The 16,649-nt window shown below is 46.0% G+C and overlaps 1 protein-coding gene across 6 annotated transcripts in view; it reads right to left on the reverse strand.

Annotated features, from left to right (window-relative positions):
- Nucleotides 1-439: 439 nt before the first annotated feature.
- Nucleotides 440-16,649, reverse strand: part of LOC118232480 (ELAV-like protein 2) — a 50,250-nt gene continuing 34,040 nt past the window's right edge. For 5 of the 6 annotated variants that reach the window (XM_035427515.1, XM_035427517.1, XM_035427511.1 and 2 more), the window contains 5 exons: nt 14,963-15,066; nt 11,355-11,508; nt 10,530-10,755; nt 9,487-9,525; nt 440-3,295 (listed from right to left, as the gene is read on the reverse strand). In XM_035427515.1, coding sequence (XP_035283406.1) covers nt 2,965-3,295; nt 9,487-9,525; nt 10,530-10,755; nt 11,355-11,508; nt 14,963-15,066 — 854 coding nt within the window. In that variant the 3' untranslated portion in view covers nt 440-2,964. The remainder of the gene's footprint in view (nt 3,296-9,486; nt 9,526-10,529; nt 10,756-11,354; nt 11,509-14,962; nt 15,067-16,649) is intronic. The other variant, XM_035427516.1, reaches the window with a different exon arrangement.

Genomic DNA, 16,649 nt, shown 5'->3' on the forward strand with positions numbered 1-16,649 from the left:
TTTCCAACAGTCACTTTAATTCAATGCTTGCATCGAATGTTAAGTTAAAAAGGAAGCAAATGCAATGGGCCTTTTATTTTCTCTTTCTTTTTAAAACAGAGCCATAGGTGGTAGTGAACTAAAGCTCCTGAATTCAGATCAAATTTCAAGGAATATGCATGAAAAGCAGTACACATGAATCAAATCTGCATTGTAAAATGTGCATGGTATTGCCGGTCTGACAAACTAAGACATAGACAAGACTCAAAATGGTCAGAACTGCTGTAGGTATAACTCCAGCAGTGCCTGTGTAACGTCCCAGGCTAGAACATGCATGCAGAAACTCACGTCTGACTAGTAAAATCGTAAAGGTCATGTCCGACCTGTGCTTTCATTTCCGGGTGTTCGTGTTTGTGTGAAAAGATGCGGGAAACCAAAAAGACTCCCGAAAATCTGCCGCTTCCCTTCAAGTGGTTTATTGATGTACTGAACATGAAAAAATACAAAGTATCCAAACACAAAGAAAAGAACATGTACATCCTTTTAAATACTCAACAAAAAGATATATTCTATCCCAACAGCTGTGAACTGAGTCATACTGTACATACATAACTTCAAATAAATATTTCAACCGTACATTTAGAAATTCTGAGAAGATGCACGGCGGCGCGGAGCCTCGTTCTCGTGCCGTGACATCAACGCTTCTAGAACATTCCGGGCCTGCGCCCTTTGCACCAACCCTCCCCCCTCCCTGTTCTTTAGTTCCAAACGCACATTTACCTCAGCGTTCAACTGCGCAGCCGTTGGAAACATTGAGGCACGCACCGAAAACTCCCCTGCTACTCCAGAGCAGCCCGCGCACCGCGACTTACCTAAATACTCAAATTTTTAACTTCTACAGTTAAAAAAAAAATTTTTTTAAAAGAAAAGAAAAAAAGAAAAAGCAGTTGCAAAGATAAATATATAATGCATAGCACACTGCTCGTTATTAGGGGAAGCATGAGTATTTGTTTTGTTTATACAAAGCAGGATGTAGGTACAGTATTCAGTGCATCTAGGCTAGCCCAGCCTTCGTTTGTTCGATAAGATACGCGAGATGGTTTCAGGAGTCGCTCGAAACGCCATTTTTGATAAGCTCGCAATAAACTGCTTCATTTCTCCCCCACCCACCGTGAATTAAGCAATATACACCTTTTACATTTTTAAGACAGGTTATATGCATTACGTTTCCGTATGAAAAATGTAAGCAAATTGTTCAAAAGTGTGGTTTATATCCATTCTTTACCACATAAGTATATATTTCGTATAATATTTATATAAAACAAAACAAAACCAAAAAGTCTAGTTTCCTCAATAGCAGAAGCAAGACTATCTACATACCAAACAATCAACAAATCCAATACACTAATGCCAGTCCATGGGACAACAAATCAAGTATTTCAACTGAATGTAAACAACTTTCAGAATAAAACAGAAAACAATATAAGGCAATATATATAGATATATATAGATCTCCAAAAAAAAATTATATTTTACATTAAAAAAGGAAAAAAAAAAGAAAAAACAAAACCACTTTGCAATCAAGTCCAAAAAGAGCCAAAATATAAGCTTATACTCAACATAAAAAAACAAGGACTTATTTACATAGCTCCAAGCTCAGGAGGAAATCCCCCTCCCACACTTTTACTCCACCTACCACGTTTTACTCTTTTCCACCCTCCGCTGCTGCTTTGGTAGGCTTCTAGTTCTTTTCTTTATACAAAGCAGGTAAAACCCCCTTTTATTTTCGTTTGTTTTTAATATAAGGACAAAACAATTTTAATATAGCAAGTACATCACAAAACACCATGAGCTTTGTCTGAAGGGAATCCTTAAGGAAGAACTGATTTTATTCCCCCCCATTAACCTTTTTTCTTTTTGTTTTTCTTTTTTTAATCCTCCCCCCCAAAACTTTATAATTTGCATGCACTTTTTGCAGAATTGACCTTTGTATATACTTTTTTTTGTTCTTATTTCAAAAATCATAGCCGGGTGTGAGCCGTGTGTCACATTAAGCGGGGCGATTGGACGACCCCCCTGATAATTACAGAAACGTTATCCCCACGCTGCCGTTGATTCTAGAATCTTAAAGTAATACAAAGATCTCAAAAGGTTACCTCTTCTACGTCATAAATCGCTCCGGAAATTTCAACCGCTGCAAACCTCCTGGTAAAGTTCAAAAGCTCACAAGGTGTCATATGAAGATATTTCTCAAAGTATCCAAGTCAAAATATTTTGTTCCAGGTCCAGTAAAAAGTTTCTCCAAATTTTTTTTTGTTTTTATAAAAATAGACGCTTTTTAAACCCACATCAAAGAGGTTCTTAGCTCTTTGGCAAGGTACTGCTTTAAGAAAAGTTAGTTTTTCCCAGTAATTGTACAATAAGCAACATTATGCAGCCAACCAATAACCCAACTGATAATACAACACCAAAATATTACAAAATCAACCAAAATGTAAACAAGAGCGTCAATACAAAATAAATACTGTTAATCACTTAAGAAGCAAATGCACTCGAGGCAAATCAAGACACTGAGAAAAATACAAAAGAAATCACCACACAAAGGCTTACGAGACTTACGCTTTCAAAAGCAGATAAGCAACAAAACAACATAAAACCTTATCTTCAACATTTTTAAAAGGTCCTCCAGTAAAGATGGCAATAGAACGCAACATTGCAGGTACAAAAGAAACCTGCAGTATTTCCTCCTATTCAAACGTAAAATATTTTAAGAAGTTTCAAAGACTAGCAATAAAAAAAAAAAAAAAAACGAGAAACGAAAACAAAATCACATTGTTGGACGCTAAATATTAATTCTCATTTCCCTTCGTAACACTGATTTACAAAGACTTTTTTTTTATTAATGTATAAAGTTAACGTCAAGTTTTGATTTTTTTTTTCTGCGTTTCAGTAGAACTCTGTAGAAAGGATCTGAGAGGAGACTTTTTAGGCTTTGTGCGTTTTGTTGGTTTTGAAGGAGACCTGCAAAACTCTGTCCCCGAGGCGGTATCCGTTGAGGCTGGCGATGGCCATGGCCGCCTCGTCATAGTTTGTCATGGTGACGAAGCCGAAGCCCTTGCACTTGTTGGTGTTGAAGTCGCGGATCACCTTGACGTTGGTGACGGCTCCGAAGGGCCCGAACATCTGCCACAGGATGCTCTCGTCGGCGTCCGGCGCCAGGTTGTACACGAAGATGCACCAGCCCGTGCCCGCGTGGCCCGGGATGTTGATGCCCGCCAGGCTGGTCACCCCGTCGATGGCCATCGGAGAAAACCTGCTGGAGAACGCACGGGAGACCCGGGTCAGCGCGCCACGCTCGCTCACACACGCGCGCACACACACACACACACGCGCGCGCACACACGCACGCACGCACGCGCACGCACGCCGGAAAATGTGCAAAAAGAAACCCATTTCATTGAAGAGATGAAATTTTAAAAAATCCTGAAAGAACAATGAATGGACAATTAATTCCCTGAAGATTAACTTGGAAGACAAAACATTGGATTGTTCAAGCACAAAAAATAGAATATTTTTTAATAAAAAGGAGGTTGATATCCATGTAAAGACAGGCACAGTGAGGTCAGTGAGGTTGAGAGCTCGCAGCACTGCAGTCTGTCGACCTAGTGCTGACTGCAGCTCCACCCTGCACTGCCGTAGCCAACGCTAGCCAGCCAGCGCTAGCCAGCCAGCTCACGCCAACAAATCACTGCGGCTCAACAGGAAAATAAATGAGCAACTAAAAAATAAATAAATAAATGTAAGCTTGAAATGCTGATCAATAACATTCTCTTACTCTAATAATGTTCTTTTACTGCCAGCAAATACTCCGTGTCAGAGCAGTAAGTCTGCATGCAATGATGCCAAACCTCCATTGGCCATTCATTTCTAATCATGTTTTTTATTTTTATTTTTTTTTAAGGCCTGCTTGCTTACTTTTACCCCCAAACTAAACTGAACTGTGCAGCTGAAAGTAATCAGAGTGAACCTGACAGAGAAATAAAATGCAGTTATATTTCTCAGACAGAACTCCGCTGCAGAAGCTTCGCTATGGTAGTAATGTGATCACCCCCAGTACCCAACAGCTAGTGTCAAATCTCAGTGGTGCAAGACCAGCAGGAGGGGCAAGGAGACTGGACCCAGCCCAAACCGAAAAACAGGGGCTTTGAATAAATCTAATTCTCATCTAGTAAGAGTACACCCACATTTATAATAATTTGACTTCATAATTCCAGAAAGGAATCAGAGAAAAATCATCCCAACCTCATCTGGAAAGAGATGTGTGAGCGGGTTACAGACAATGAGAATCGAGTGCTGTGAGAGTCATTTCCCTGTCCAGTATACACGGGGAGAACACTCTGCTCTGCTACATGCACCGATGCTGTTATCAGTGTCCCGCTGACTGCAACTGGACATGGGGACGGGTGCTAAGCTTGCGCCTGCCTCCGCAGATTCGCCTCCTGTCCGTCTGCAGCGGTGTCTCGGGACGGCTGTAACGGGACGCGTCTGCCCAGGACGGGACAGGGCTCACTTCCACCCGTCTCACCGCCACTTAAAAACTCTGCCCAATCAGCCCAGCAAGCTGTGACGCTCAGTCCCGGTGTCTAAACTCGCAGGCAAAGCCAGACCCAAAAGCCCCCACCAACCCGGCCATATCCCGTGTGGAGAGAGAAAGGGATCGAGCGGCCTGGAAAAAGCCTGGCGGGTCGGGCAGGAGTCAGCAAATGCACCGGAAGGCTGAGAATGTCAGTGGTGCCTGTCCTTAAAGCCAAGCCTGCAAGCACGCAAGGATAAGAGTGCGTTACAGCACTGAACTGAGGTAGCCTCCTCACAGCAAACAAAGGCAGGTGAACCAAGGACTCACTCTGTACCTGTCACACCCCCCTCCCCCCATCCTCACTCTCAATTCTCACCATAACAGGATATTTTGGGCTGGGAGGCAATAATGAGTCACCTCCCAAGCTCGCACCTGAATTACCTGGCTCCACACCTGAGTTTGAGTCACCTCCTTTAACTCAGCTCTGGTCTTTATCAGTCAGGCATTCATTATGACCCGATACCAGGCTGCAGCACAGCCGCGAATGGCAATTATACGCTGGAAGCAACAACAACAACTGAATGACAAGGTTAGATTAACCAACGACTGATGCAGCAAAATGGCCGTGGGCAGGGGACACAAATAAAAGGTCAGCAGATTGGCTGAACCATTGAAATATGTTGCGCATTGTGTATTGCGAACAGACAGATGCCTTTCACGCTAGAATACAGTAGCGGGTTAAAAACAGCTAAATATATACTGCTGGAGCTTGCGCTGTAGGCTGACCTGGCGACCTGGACCAGAGCACGCGGCAGCGCTTACAGAAATAACAGTGCTGACGGCTCGCAGGTAAGCAGCAGGTAAACAGAGCACTCTGGCACCGCAGACTCGCTCTGCCTGCTGGCTGCCCACCAAGCACAGGCCCGCGTCGTCTTCGTCCTACGCCATCCCCCGCACCCACGGCCCCCAGTAACGCAGGAGAGGTGTGACAATCCTCCAGAAACCCTGACCACGAACGGCTGCCAGCTTCATGCAAACATGAACTTTTCCCCCCCATCAAAAAATAAAATGGCCCTGACCCCCGCCAGGGAGTCTCGAATTTCAGCACTCCAGGTGGATGTGGGAGCTTATTTTAGCTGAAAAGGCCTGGTGTGAAACAGCCAGGCAAGGCATATGAAGTTAGCCTGGCTGCTTGCAGGAGGTTGCAGCCTTGCAAGGTAAGGGTCAGCACAGTATTATCAAAACAGCAAATGTGTTCAGGGACCCTGATCACAATGGAGTAGCACTCCTCTGTGCTTTTAACCCAGTAGAGTCACAAATGTTTGATTAGAATGTTCTTATCTGAACATTCCAATGCTGATGTCACAATCACTGCTGGTGACCTAAAGCCATGGAATTCTAGAACACTGAATTTTTTTTGGAGGGGATGACTATTCAAATAAAAATTTTTTAAAAATCTACTCCTCAAAGGATTAATAAGGTCAGGTTCTGGGCCATTAACCACAGTCAGTGCAGCCAGAAAGTAGCAAGTACAGTTCACATGCCAAACATGAACTTATGAAGGACACCAGGCAGTGTAGCTGACAACCATCTTGCTGGCTAAAAAGCAACCAAAGGAGTTTTCAGTCAGGAAGCTAAGCTTGGGCAAAGGAAGTGTAACTAGAAATGGTTAAAACTAGACCGAACTGACAGTTTTGAAACATCAGTGTCAAACGCATTCAGCACTGAAGTATCAGTGCGGGCAGAGAAGTTATGGATGACAGAAATGGCAGGTGCGTCTGAAGCCAGAAACCCAAACGGTGGACAGGCTGGACAGCCGCCAGGCCGAAGAGGCGGCCTCTGCTACCTGCACAGGAGACGGGGTGCATACGTGCGCCCCAACACTCGCAACAGACGGCCTTGAAAGTGACACCGTTTCCTGCCGGAGAACTGGCGCCACAAAAATATTAATAAATAAATGATTCACGAGAACCAGTTTAAAGAGCTAAACTTTGCAGCCATACATGCACCTTCATGCTAAACTTGTACAAAAGCCCAGGTTTTACATCCCTGCAAAGCCTGCACATCAAACATACACAGTAGTTGAATGTCAATGGGCTGAAGGGCCCACTCAGTGTAGTACCTACTTCAGACAAGTGCAGCACATGCATGATTACATACTTGATTTCCACAGATTAACAGGTATAGAAAGTACACTTAGGAAAATGTAAAACACTGCTGAAAAAGTATCTAGTTGAGAACACATTGACACGTACCGCAATATCTGCAAGCGTTAAATCAATTACCACCTGCACATATTACGATTACGACATACACTGAGATACACGTTTAGCTATGTTTGCCCAGAAAAGTCCACATATTTACAATGTACTGCAGTACGTTTAATTTCCAAAAGGGCAGGGTAGTGCATTTTTATGGCCAACTTAAATCTTAAAATATGAGGGGGGGAAACAAAGGGCATGTTTAGCTGTGTGCCGGGCGATTGCATCGTCTGCGCTGTTGCCTGTCCTCATTCTCCAGTGTTACTGAAGAGTCGGCAAGTTTTCCTTCAAGGTGTGAGGTCACAAGCACATGATCAGAATGTTCTTAACTGAACATTCTAATGCTGATGTCACAATGGGTTATTGCGAAGAATTCTCTCCAACGGGTTAATGCTGTCATTCTGCTGCACGAACAGCAGCACCAAACACAGAATTTACACCGAGCCGCACGACAAGGTACAAAATCCCATGGCTTTCGCTTAGAAAAATAAAAAGCCAACTATTTACGAGGAAGGAATCAAATTAGCAGACTGCCTCTTGACACGGACTGCGCTAGCGTTAGCAGGAGACGCACACATCAAAGTGGCGTCCTCTTTCCGCTGCTTGCGTCGCCACCTTTGAAATCCCAAAATACCATCTGCTGCCCCAATTAAGTGCATCTGCTTTACACGGGCACGCTTAAAAATATTATTATATAATCCCCGTAACTCTTTCAAGTGTCACACTTCTAACAATACCAAATAGTTATAATGCCAACCAATGGATTTCACAGAAATGTTGTGCCTCAGACTCAGACACGGAGGCATAGTGGTTAGCACTGTCGCCTCGGCAAGAAGGTTGTGGGTTCGAATCTCGGCTAGGGGCCTTTCTGTGTGGAATTTACATGTTCTCCCCGTGTTCGCGTGGGTTTACTCCTAGGTACTCCGGTTTTCTCCCACACTGAAAGACACGCATGTTAGGTGGGCTCCTTGACCAAGGCACTGGCCTCAGAACTGGAGTTGGTCCCCAGGCGCAGCACAGAGAGGCAGCTGCCCCCTCTGCTCCTAGGTAACTAAGGATGGGTCAAATGCAGAGGACAAATTACCCCACGGGGTTCAATAAAGTATATCATCTTAACTGAACAGCAGCAATGGTCTCCTGCACATTTAAGAAGACTGCACACACAGATCATAATGCCTGTGTTGGCTGGCGGACACGCTGAATGGGGTGAAAGTGAATGAAAATAGCGCTTCGCTAGGCTAGCGTTTACGAGCCGGGGATGCAGTCGCAGCTCTCAGCCTGACTCACTGCTGGAACGCCACCTTCTCTACACTTCCGCAGGGTCTGGCATTTAAGCTGGGAAAGAAAATACTGTGGGCTGCGATAGGTGTGCTGTCAGAAGCTAATAATAGGTGCGATCCATCCTTGATCTTAACAGCCCAAAAACCGGCAAAAAGTTATCCAAGTAAAAAAGTTATCCGGAGAAAGTTTTGGTAAAATATATAGCCGAACGTACAGGATGGATTCCGGGAATATAAGTTGGAATGGAGTAAACGCATATGCAGACCAATGTCGAGCGACATGAATTTACTTGTTCTCCCCTTTCCTTCCCCCTCCCTAAGAATTTTATGGCTGCATTATTCAAATAGCTAATTATACAAGTGTCCTAAGGTCCAGTAACAGGTAGCTTTCCGTATGCAGCACTTTACTACAACTCAATCAGTCAAGCTAATGATTGCATTAAATATTGATGAGGTATCCATACTCACTTAAGAGGCCTTGTCAAAATTGTAAGCCCCATCTTCACTCGTTTATTTGCCGACGGCATACCCTTATTAAAACCAGATAGGAACGGGGGCCTGTCCGGGTAGACCATCCGAGTTTCACCTCCAAATGCCAACATACACCGAGCCCCAGTAGGGCAACATTTAGGTGACACGGGTGAGGAAGTGTTTGAAAGGTCAGTTATTTCAGAGAGACATCAACAGTAATGACCCCGCGTGGTCAAACACTAAGCTTTGTGCTGAGCTAGCACACACCTACAGACGTTTCCAGTGAAGTGTACAATAGTCGCATCTGATAGTGGGGCCTAATCGGATCAGCACTGACAATAGCAAGCAGGGTCAAAGAAGAACGAAAATTTAAAACAGGGATTTTCCCATTTAAAGTCATGAATGTAAGCTTTAAAATGATGGCCTGCATGAGGAAAAGGCCTCTCTGGAAGTTCTTTGGGCGTTGAAAGGTGCAGGGTTAAGAGGAACTGCTCCCAAAACTTTTTTCCCCCCAAAAGTTGCATTTTCAAACGACTTCACATACATTATGGAAAATCACTTTATAACTGCTGAAGTCAACATGGAATCCATCTAGCCCCACTGAATTCTTGCTGGTGACATTTATGGGTAAAATACATATTTAATACTTTGCGACCTAAAATAGGAAATGATTAGAAATACATTTTTGGGTTGCATTTTGAGCTCCTAAAAGCTGCAGCTTAAATTATGCACATTTGTGCGAGACTGCACTTCACAAAACTCTCAAAATGAAACGGGTTTCGGTCTCACAAAGACGACTGAAGAATGCGTTGGCGGCAAAAAGGTGGAATGAGACCGCTTCGCATGCACACACAAAACAATCCAGACTGCGCCAAAAACTCCACACACACTCACAGTAACATCCGTAATGTATAGTTACCTCTTTACTCCATAAGCCATGTTTAAGAGATTATCCAACCTGAAAAGGACATAAACACATTCAGGGCATTAGCTGAAAGTAGCCGTTTCAGACGCATGAACACTGGATATGAAGACATCACAAATGACTTAAATGTTCCACTCAGGATTAAAGTGAACTGCTGGACTTCCAAAAGAAAATGCTGTTCTTTCATAGTCTGCTGTAAAATGGCACAAATTCAAAGCATCTGACCAGAAGCTAATAATTTGAGACAAATAAAAACCCTTTCAATTAGCATAATGAAATGCATTGGAATTAGCTTTGATCAAATTTAGCAAAAAAACAGCCTGCAGAAATTTAAAGTTAGTTTAATTATTCAATATTTTGTGTATTGGAGTGTTCTTTCATCACAAGGGACAAAAAGAATCTTTTAAAAAGCCAAAATCATGCAGATAAAAGGTTTTCGTGCCATGGTGATTGCAATGTGTGCTTGGCAACGTGTGCCCTGTTTCACAAAACAGTTACTCCCTTACGTTTTATTTTGCTACAATTTTCCAACAAACAAGCCTGAGGAACCAAATCCAAAACACAAGGCGCAGGTAAAAAGGGGTGTATAAACACACACACAATGCATGCGTGCGCACACACACACACACACACACACACACACACATCCTGATCTACTGTGGCAGAAAATACAATCGCCTGCCAGGGCCCGTGTGCGAAGCGGGCGCTAACAGCTGCCGCTGTATGGGAGCTGTCCGTACACTTCCTGCCGTGTTCCCGCCTAAACGGCTCCCGCTCAGTCTGCTTACTCCGCACTTTCTGGGCTGACAGCGCGCTGTCAACAAAGTCACCCGAACGGCACCGTCTCCGCCACACCAGCGCCTCAAACTGCAACCTGACGACGGGCTGAGCTTATACCTGTCAGTACGGCTTCACCATAACTTCTCTGCTACGGGAGGGGGGGTGGGGGTGGGAGGAAAGGGGGGCGGGGGGAGCTCAGCCTGGTCTCCCGCTGGGGGGAGGTTTCACGACGGGTTTTTGTTTGTTGTTTTTTTTACCTGAAACGCTGAGCCTGCTGAGCGAGAGGTCCAGGATACCTTCTATTGGGCGACTGGTAGAGCTGCGACAGCAGCGCCTGGCTGGTCTTCTGGCTCGGGTTGTTGGCGAACTTGACGGTGATGGGCTCCGTGGCGCCCGGCGGCTTCTGCCCGTTCAGGCCCTTGATGGCTTCTTCCGCTTCGATTCGCCGGTCGAACCGGATGAACCCCACCCCCCTGGAGACACCTGAGAAGATCAGACATTCCCAATTCATTTAAAGGCGTTAAAAGTCACCAGTCGAGCCAGTCAAAACGTTGGAGGCATTAGGACGGGAGAGTGAAGCCTCATTAACCCCGTAATGGGTGGGGCTACAGTAAACTGTCAGCAAATTATCTGTTTGAACCAATCGTAATGCTTTGCTTTCCACAACAACTCGCTACGACTGGTCCAAATCACTGAGTGATCGATGTCAAACGGTAGCTCCACCCCTTTTGAAATCCCTTTCTTCCACCACTGGCATTAAGGGAATTTCTGTCCACACGTACACCATTCCACTGCACCTTTCTTTCCCCAAACACTGCCTGCTGTTTTTGCTGTTCTCTGCAGGTGGACCAAATGTACCAACACAAATGAAACAAATAACTGCACTGCTATTACTCAATTATGAAAGTACTTATTTTTATCAAGCTAGCTGGAAAGTAATGGTCAGGCAATTCATTAGATGAGATTTAAACATAAAATAACCAGGACTTCTGCAATTGTTTTTATTATAATGAACAGCAATATATATATATTGGTTGTGCAACGCACTGGCGTTGGGTCGGGGTCTGGCTCCGCCCACTCACCGGTCACCTGGTCCACCAGGATGCGAGAGGTAATGATGCGCCCGTACTGGGAGAAGAGCTGCTCCAGCTCCTTCTGGGTCATGGTCTTGGGCAGGCCGCTGACGTACAGGTTAGCGTCTCGGATGGAAGCCGAGCTCGGGCGGGCGTAGGAGACCTGGAGGGGGGGGAGGTAAAGGTCAACCGCCACGCGCGCACTCTGAATAGATAAATGCCCCACGTGACCCCTGCAGGGACGGAGCAGAGGGAAGTTTTGCGTTTAAAAAGGCCGGTGCTAACAGACGGAGACGCGCGGCGTGGGCCGGTTCAGAAAGGTCCCGTTTGTTTCGTCTGAGGAGGAACGCCGTCCAAATTAAAAAGCTGCGAGGGCGGGCGAGGTCCCTCCCCTGGGCCCGCCGGCCCTGGAAAAGGGGAAAGCCAATTTGGACAGGAGCCGCGGTGCTGATTACCAAACGCTGCTGCCAATAGCGCACAGGGGCGTGTGCACCAGCCGTCTTCTGCTGTCAATCATATGCAAATGAGGAAAACAGGACGGGAGGGAAAAAAAGGGGAAAGTGTGATAAGTGTGTGTGCTGACTGGAGGGGGGGGGTGGAGCCAGGGCAGTGTGTGTCACAAGCTTGTACCCCCATAACCTTTGCATGTTCACCTCAGACTGTGTGGTCAGGTCATTTTAGCTGTACTAAAAGCTACTGCGGTCAAATAAGGTTCAACCATGTTTTAAAATGTTTTCAGTTAACATAAAACAGCAGTAGACATTGGAAATGGCACTTAGGGTAGACATGATAGACTGGGGGAGATCTGAAACGGGCCAGCCGAACCCATGGAAATTTCTATTTCAGTTCTCGGCAATCAGGCATTGGTTTAAGTGAGATAATCAGGCTTCCTTCTCTCAGTCATCACAGGCTTGAAAGTGCATTAGATCGGTTAAAATCTCCCTAAAATTAGAACTGCCGGTTTTAGAGAACAAACAGTTGGCTCTCTCAAAATAAATACATTAATCAGCTCTAGTAAACTTGAAAAAGCTTAATGGCTGACTGACACAATTCAGGAGTCCGTGGACTCCAACTGTAACCAAGACAACTCCACCCCAAGGGCTGTTTTATTCCGCACACAGCAGCGGGTCGATCTCCACGCTCCGTGCTCTTAAAGTCCCATCTCTGGCTGCGCTGAAGGTCACACGGCGCAGTATAAAAAGGGGCTCAGCGTTCTCCCCGCCCTAAATCGCTGCGAAGGTGCATCCTGCTCCCCCCCCCCCCCCCGTTTACGAGGACTCAGGCCACGGCAGAAACAGACCGTGAGGGAAGGCAGCCATCCTCCCCCCACCCCGCGTGGCGCGAAATGCGCGCGGCTGCTCTCCTTACGGTCGCTGTTTTTTCCCCCAGAAGGACCCTGCCCGCGCACAGGGACAGCGCTCAGGAGGAGAAGGGCATCCATCGCTGGGGTTTCCCCAAAAACATGGGTCCCCGAAGGAGCGGTGGATTCAAGCCTGGAGAGGAGCGCAGCTGGGGGGGGGGGGGAGAAAAAGTCCCATGGCCACGGACGTGCTGGGGAGCGCTACACGGCCTTGGGAGCGGAGACGCAGACGCCACCCCTCGTCCTCCTCCTCCTCCACCCCCCCCCCGCCGCCGTGTCTCTGCAGGCCCCTGACAGGGCCCTATATTTCCAGGCAGAGGCGATGCCGAGGCATTTAATTACGGTGTCAGGCCTGCTAAATGGCTCTCCTCCACGGTCTCCTCCGCCACCTCGCCCCGTGGATAGCATCAATAAAATTCACTTGCTTTAATTAAATCTCCAAATAGGTTCCCTTTTGGTGCTCCCAGATCAATAGACCGCCCCCCTCCCTCCCCCACCCCACCTCACCTCCCCCAACCATCCTCTAGTCCACCTTCCACACCAACCCCCCAGACCTCACCCTACACCCCCCCCCCCTCCCCAGCTGAGTCCTAGACGGAAGACAGCCAAGGTGAAACACTTATTCCCTCAAACCCCCCCGCCTTCTCCCCCCCCCCTCCCTCACCTTCACACTCCATTTGATGCTAATACTTGCAAAGTGTATTCCACCATCTCAGCGCAGTTATTTACGCCGGTGACAGTGCGGCTGGGGAATATCTCAGCACTGGCATGTAAAATTGCCCCTTTGTTCTAGTTTTTTTAGCACTGCACTGAAAAGCCAGTTTTTTTTTTTTTTTTTGATTTAGTATATGAATGGAAAGTCTCTTATCCCCAATTCCAATTTCAGAGAACTTCTTAAAACTCAACAGGCTTAACATAAATTAAAAAGTATAGAGGAGAACAAGTAACAAGTCAACCCATTTCTGGGGTAGGCTTGAAGGATCGGCAGCCAGATTTTCCTCCTTTGCCTTGAGAAAATCAAACATGAAATAAAACACCCAGAGACTAAGGGTGTTAAAGCAAACTCAGTGGTCACATTAATGCAGGACTTTTATTTTATTTTTTATCAGAGGCAAAACACGGGGGGGATAAAACCTCACACTGCCTTCTATAAACAAAGATTTTGTACGGTCTTTTAAAAAAATAAATAAGAGTGATGACCCAGACTTAAACCACAACAAAATACTTCCTCTGGTCTTTGAGCCAATCACCTTTTGGGGTGACAATATTTACAGAGCCATTGGTAGCATTGCGAGATTCGAGGAGAAAGCAGGAGAACGAGATGTCATGCTCTAGCTAACTTGCTCACCATGAGTAAATGAAACCAGAAATCGCCTGGGTTTTATTAAATATTAGCCCGTGTGGCAAATTCGCCTGGATCAAAACGGAAAAATATTATTTGTATCTTATTTCATCCCACTTCTGTTACAAGTGTCACAACGAAATTATGAGTGACACACACTTGCGTTATTACCATGTCTGGCTGTGGATCCCACCCATGGGATCTGGGGGGTTAAAGTGGCCCAACCACATCACCACCAGACCTCTTAATTTACCAGAGTTATCACTCAACTGCACATTAGCATGTGGGGCAGCTTTCATAGACCGTAACTGAATACCACATCCACTCAGGCCTGCACTGCCAGATCTGAATAAATTCAGGCCAAGTACCTGGACCAAAAGTACGAAAATCAGAAGCGCTCAAACTAGGTTAACACAACCCCTGTTCAATCGAAAACCTGAAAGTTGAACTGTGCACCAAATCCACTGTTAAGGGTGTGTGTGTGTGTGTGTGTGTGTTTAATGTGGGACGCATTTGTGGACTTGCGCATTACCACTGGCACCTGCGCACCTCTTCAAACTCATTTTTATATTTGCCTTCAGCGCAGGTGAAAAATGAACCGTTTCAACACACAGTGTGGGTAAATTTCACTCAGCCATTCAGGGAAGCTCTAGCACTGGCACGGGCGACGCCAGGCTCACCACACATCTGCTCGCTCGCCCGCTCCCAAAAGCAGGGCGAAGCTCTGAATGAAATGTAAACAGCCATCGCTAGCAGTGGCACAAAATTACACCACTAAGCAGGCAAAGAAAACCGTGGACAAAGGGCAATAAAGGGCAGCTTGGGGGGTTGGGGCAGGCAGACCGCTCTCTCAAACGGGGGGGGGGGGGGGGGTGGGGGTGGGAGGCCTGCTTTTCGGAGGCCGCGAGCGCTTACCTTAATGGTTTTGGTCTGGAGCCGCAGCCCGTTTAGCGTATTGATGGCTTTTTCTGCGTCTTTCGGATCCACGTAGTTGACGAATCCGTACCCTAGGCTCTGTCCTGCAAACAGACGACACGCCGTTAAGCCCCGCCCCTTCTGGGAATCCGTACCCTAGGCTCGGTCCTGCAAACACACCACAAGCCGTTAAGCCCCGCCCCTTATGGACTCCCATCCACACAGCACCAGCCCAGCCCCCAGCGCCTCAAGAACCAAAATAATTCTTTAAAAAAAAAAAATAAATAAAAAAAATTCCCTGGCAATAAGAAAAAGAAATTGCCATATTTAGTGAACATAAGGAGCTCAATCCTTCGGTGCCAGTGCTCAGCGTCTCTCCAGCAGAGAGCTCTCGTGGAGCTGTCATCCACACCGGAAAGCACAGTCTCCACGCAGTAAGCAGAACTTCTAACTGACAAAATTAATGCATTCGTTTTTTTTTTCTTTCTTCTTAATAATAAATGTAGAGGTGTTGGTTCTATAGAGTTCCGTCCGTCTCGATTTCCCGACAGTTACTTTCTACAGCTTTGTAACCTGCTGGAACAGGCTCAGCTATCAATTTCATTCATATTAGGCCGCCGACAGCTCACGCTCCAAGAACTTGATTGTGTATACGGGCTATAATTTAAACCATCATGTCTTGTTTAAAAAAAATGTAAATGTTCTACAAACAACCAAAATGTGAACATTCATGAAATAGGCACCATAACACTGACCTGTAAATGTTTGCAAAACAGCACTGTTGCTTTGAGAAACCTCAAAGGAATTCAGCATTCTACTTCTACTATTCACCATTCAATCTGCTCTCTCAATAGCCACAAAATTACTGTATTGTTATGTTTGTGTGTGTGTGTGTGTGTGTGTGTGTGTGTGTGTGTGTGTGTGTGTGTGTGTGTGTGTGTGTGTGCGGTGTAAAAATGGACCTCATTCTGCTAACCTTCTGAAAAAACAAAGCCCCAACATTGCTTAACCCGAAGACCTCTTTCTTCAACCTGACAAGCTACACCACGCAGCAACCAAAAACCGCAAGCTGTTCATTGTAAGAGCCAAAGAAACACTAAAATTCTTTACATCAGAGACCCGTTCTGAAAGCCAACAGAGGAATGACTCTCATTAGGACCTACATTTACATTTAGCAGATGTACTTATCCAGAGCTAGCAGCATACGGGAAAACATATGGGTTTACAAAATCGACATAGTCGACATAATCTTCCATAGTTAGATGCCACCGTACGTATAAGAAGCAGCTCGAGAAGGCTATAAAGTATTAAGAGGCAGCAATTCAATCGAATACAGTTAGGCTTTTTCTCTTGCATCTACTGTAAGAGAAACCAGAGTGGGTTCCTGTCAATATAACTGCACCATTATATTCATGCTCAGCACCGGATGCTAGCTATTGGCAAGCAGCGTGCTTTACACAGTGAAGCTTCCAGAAGAGCAGTCTCCATTTTCTGGACTAAAAAAATGGCTGTCTGTTTTTACTGAAAATAACATGAGCATAGCCTTTTCCCTGCCGCTCTCATTGTTTTGGCCGAAGCTCGGCGGAGAGAGAGATGGCAGGCGTAGACGCTCCCCCCCCCCCCCCCCCGCGCGCTGCTCACTTCGAAACGGCAGCAGCGCCGCTCGCCGCCTCGCGCTAGCCGTGCC

Source organism: Anguilla anguilla, chromosome 7 (assembly GCF_013347855.1).
Source record: "Anguilla anguilla isolate fAngAng1 chromosome 7, fAngAng1.pri, whole genome shotgun sequence".
NCBI lineage: Eukaryota > Metazoa > Chordata > Actinopteri > Anguilliformes > Anguillidae > Anguilla > Anguilla anguilla.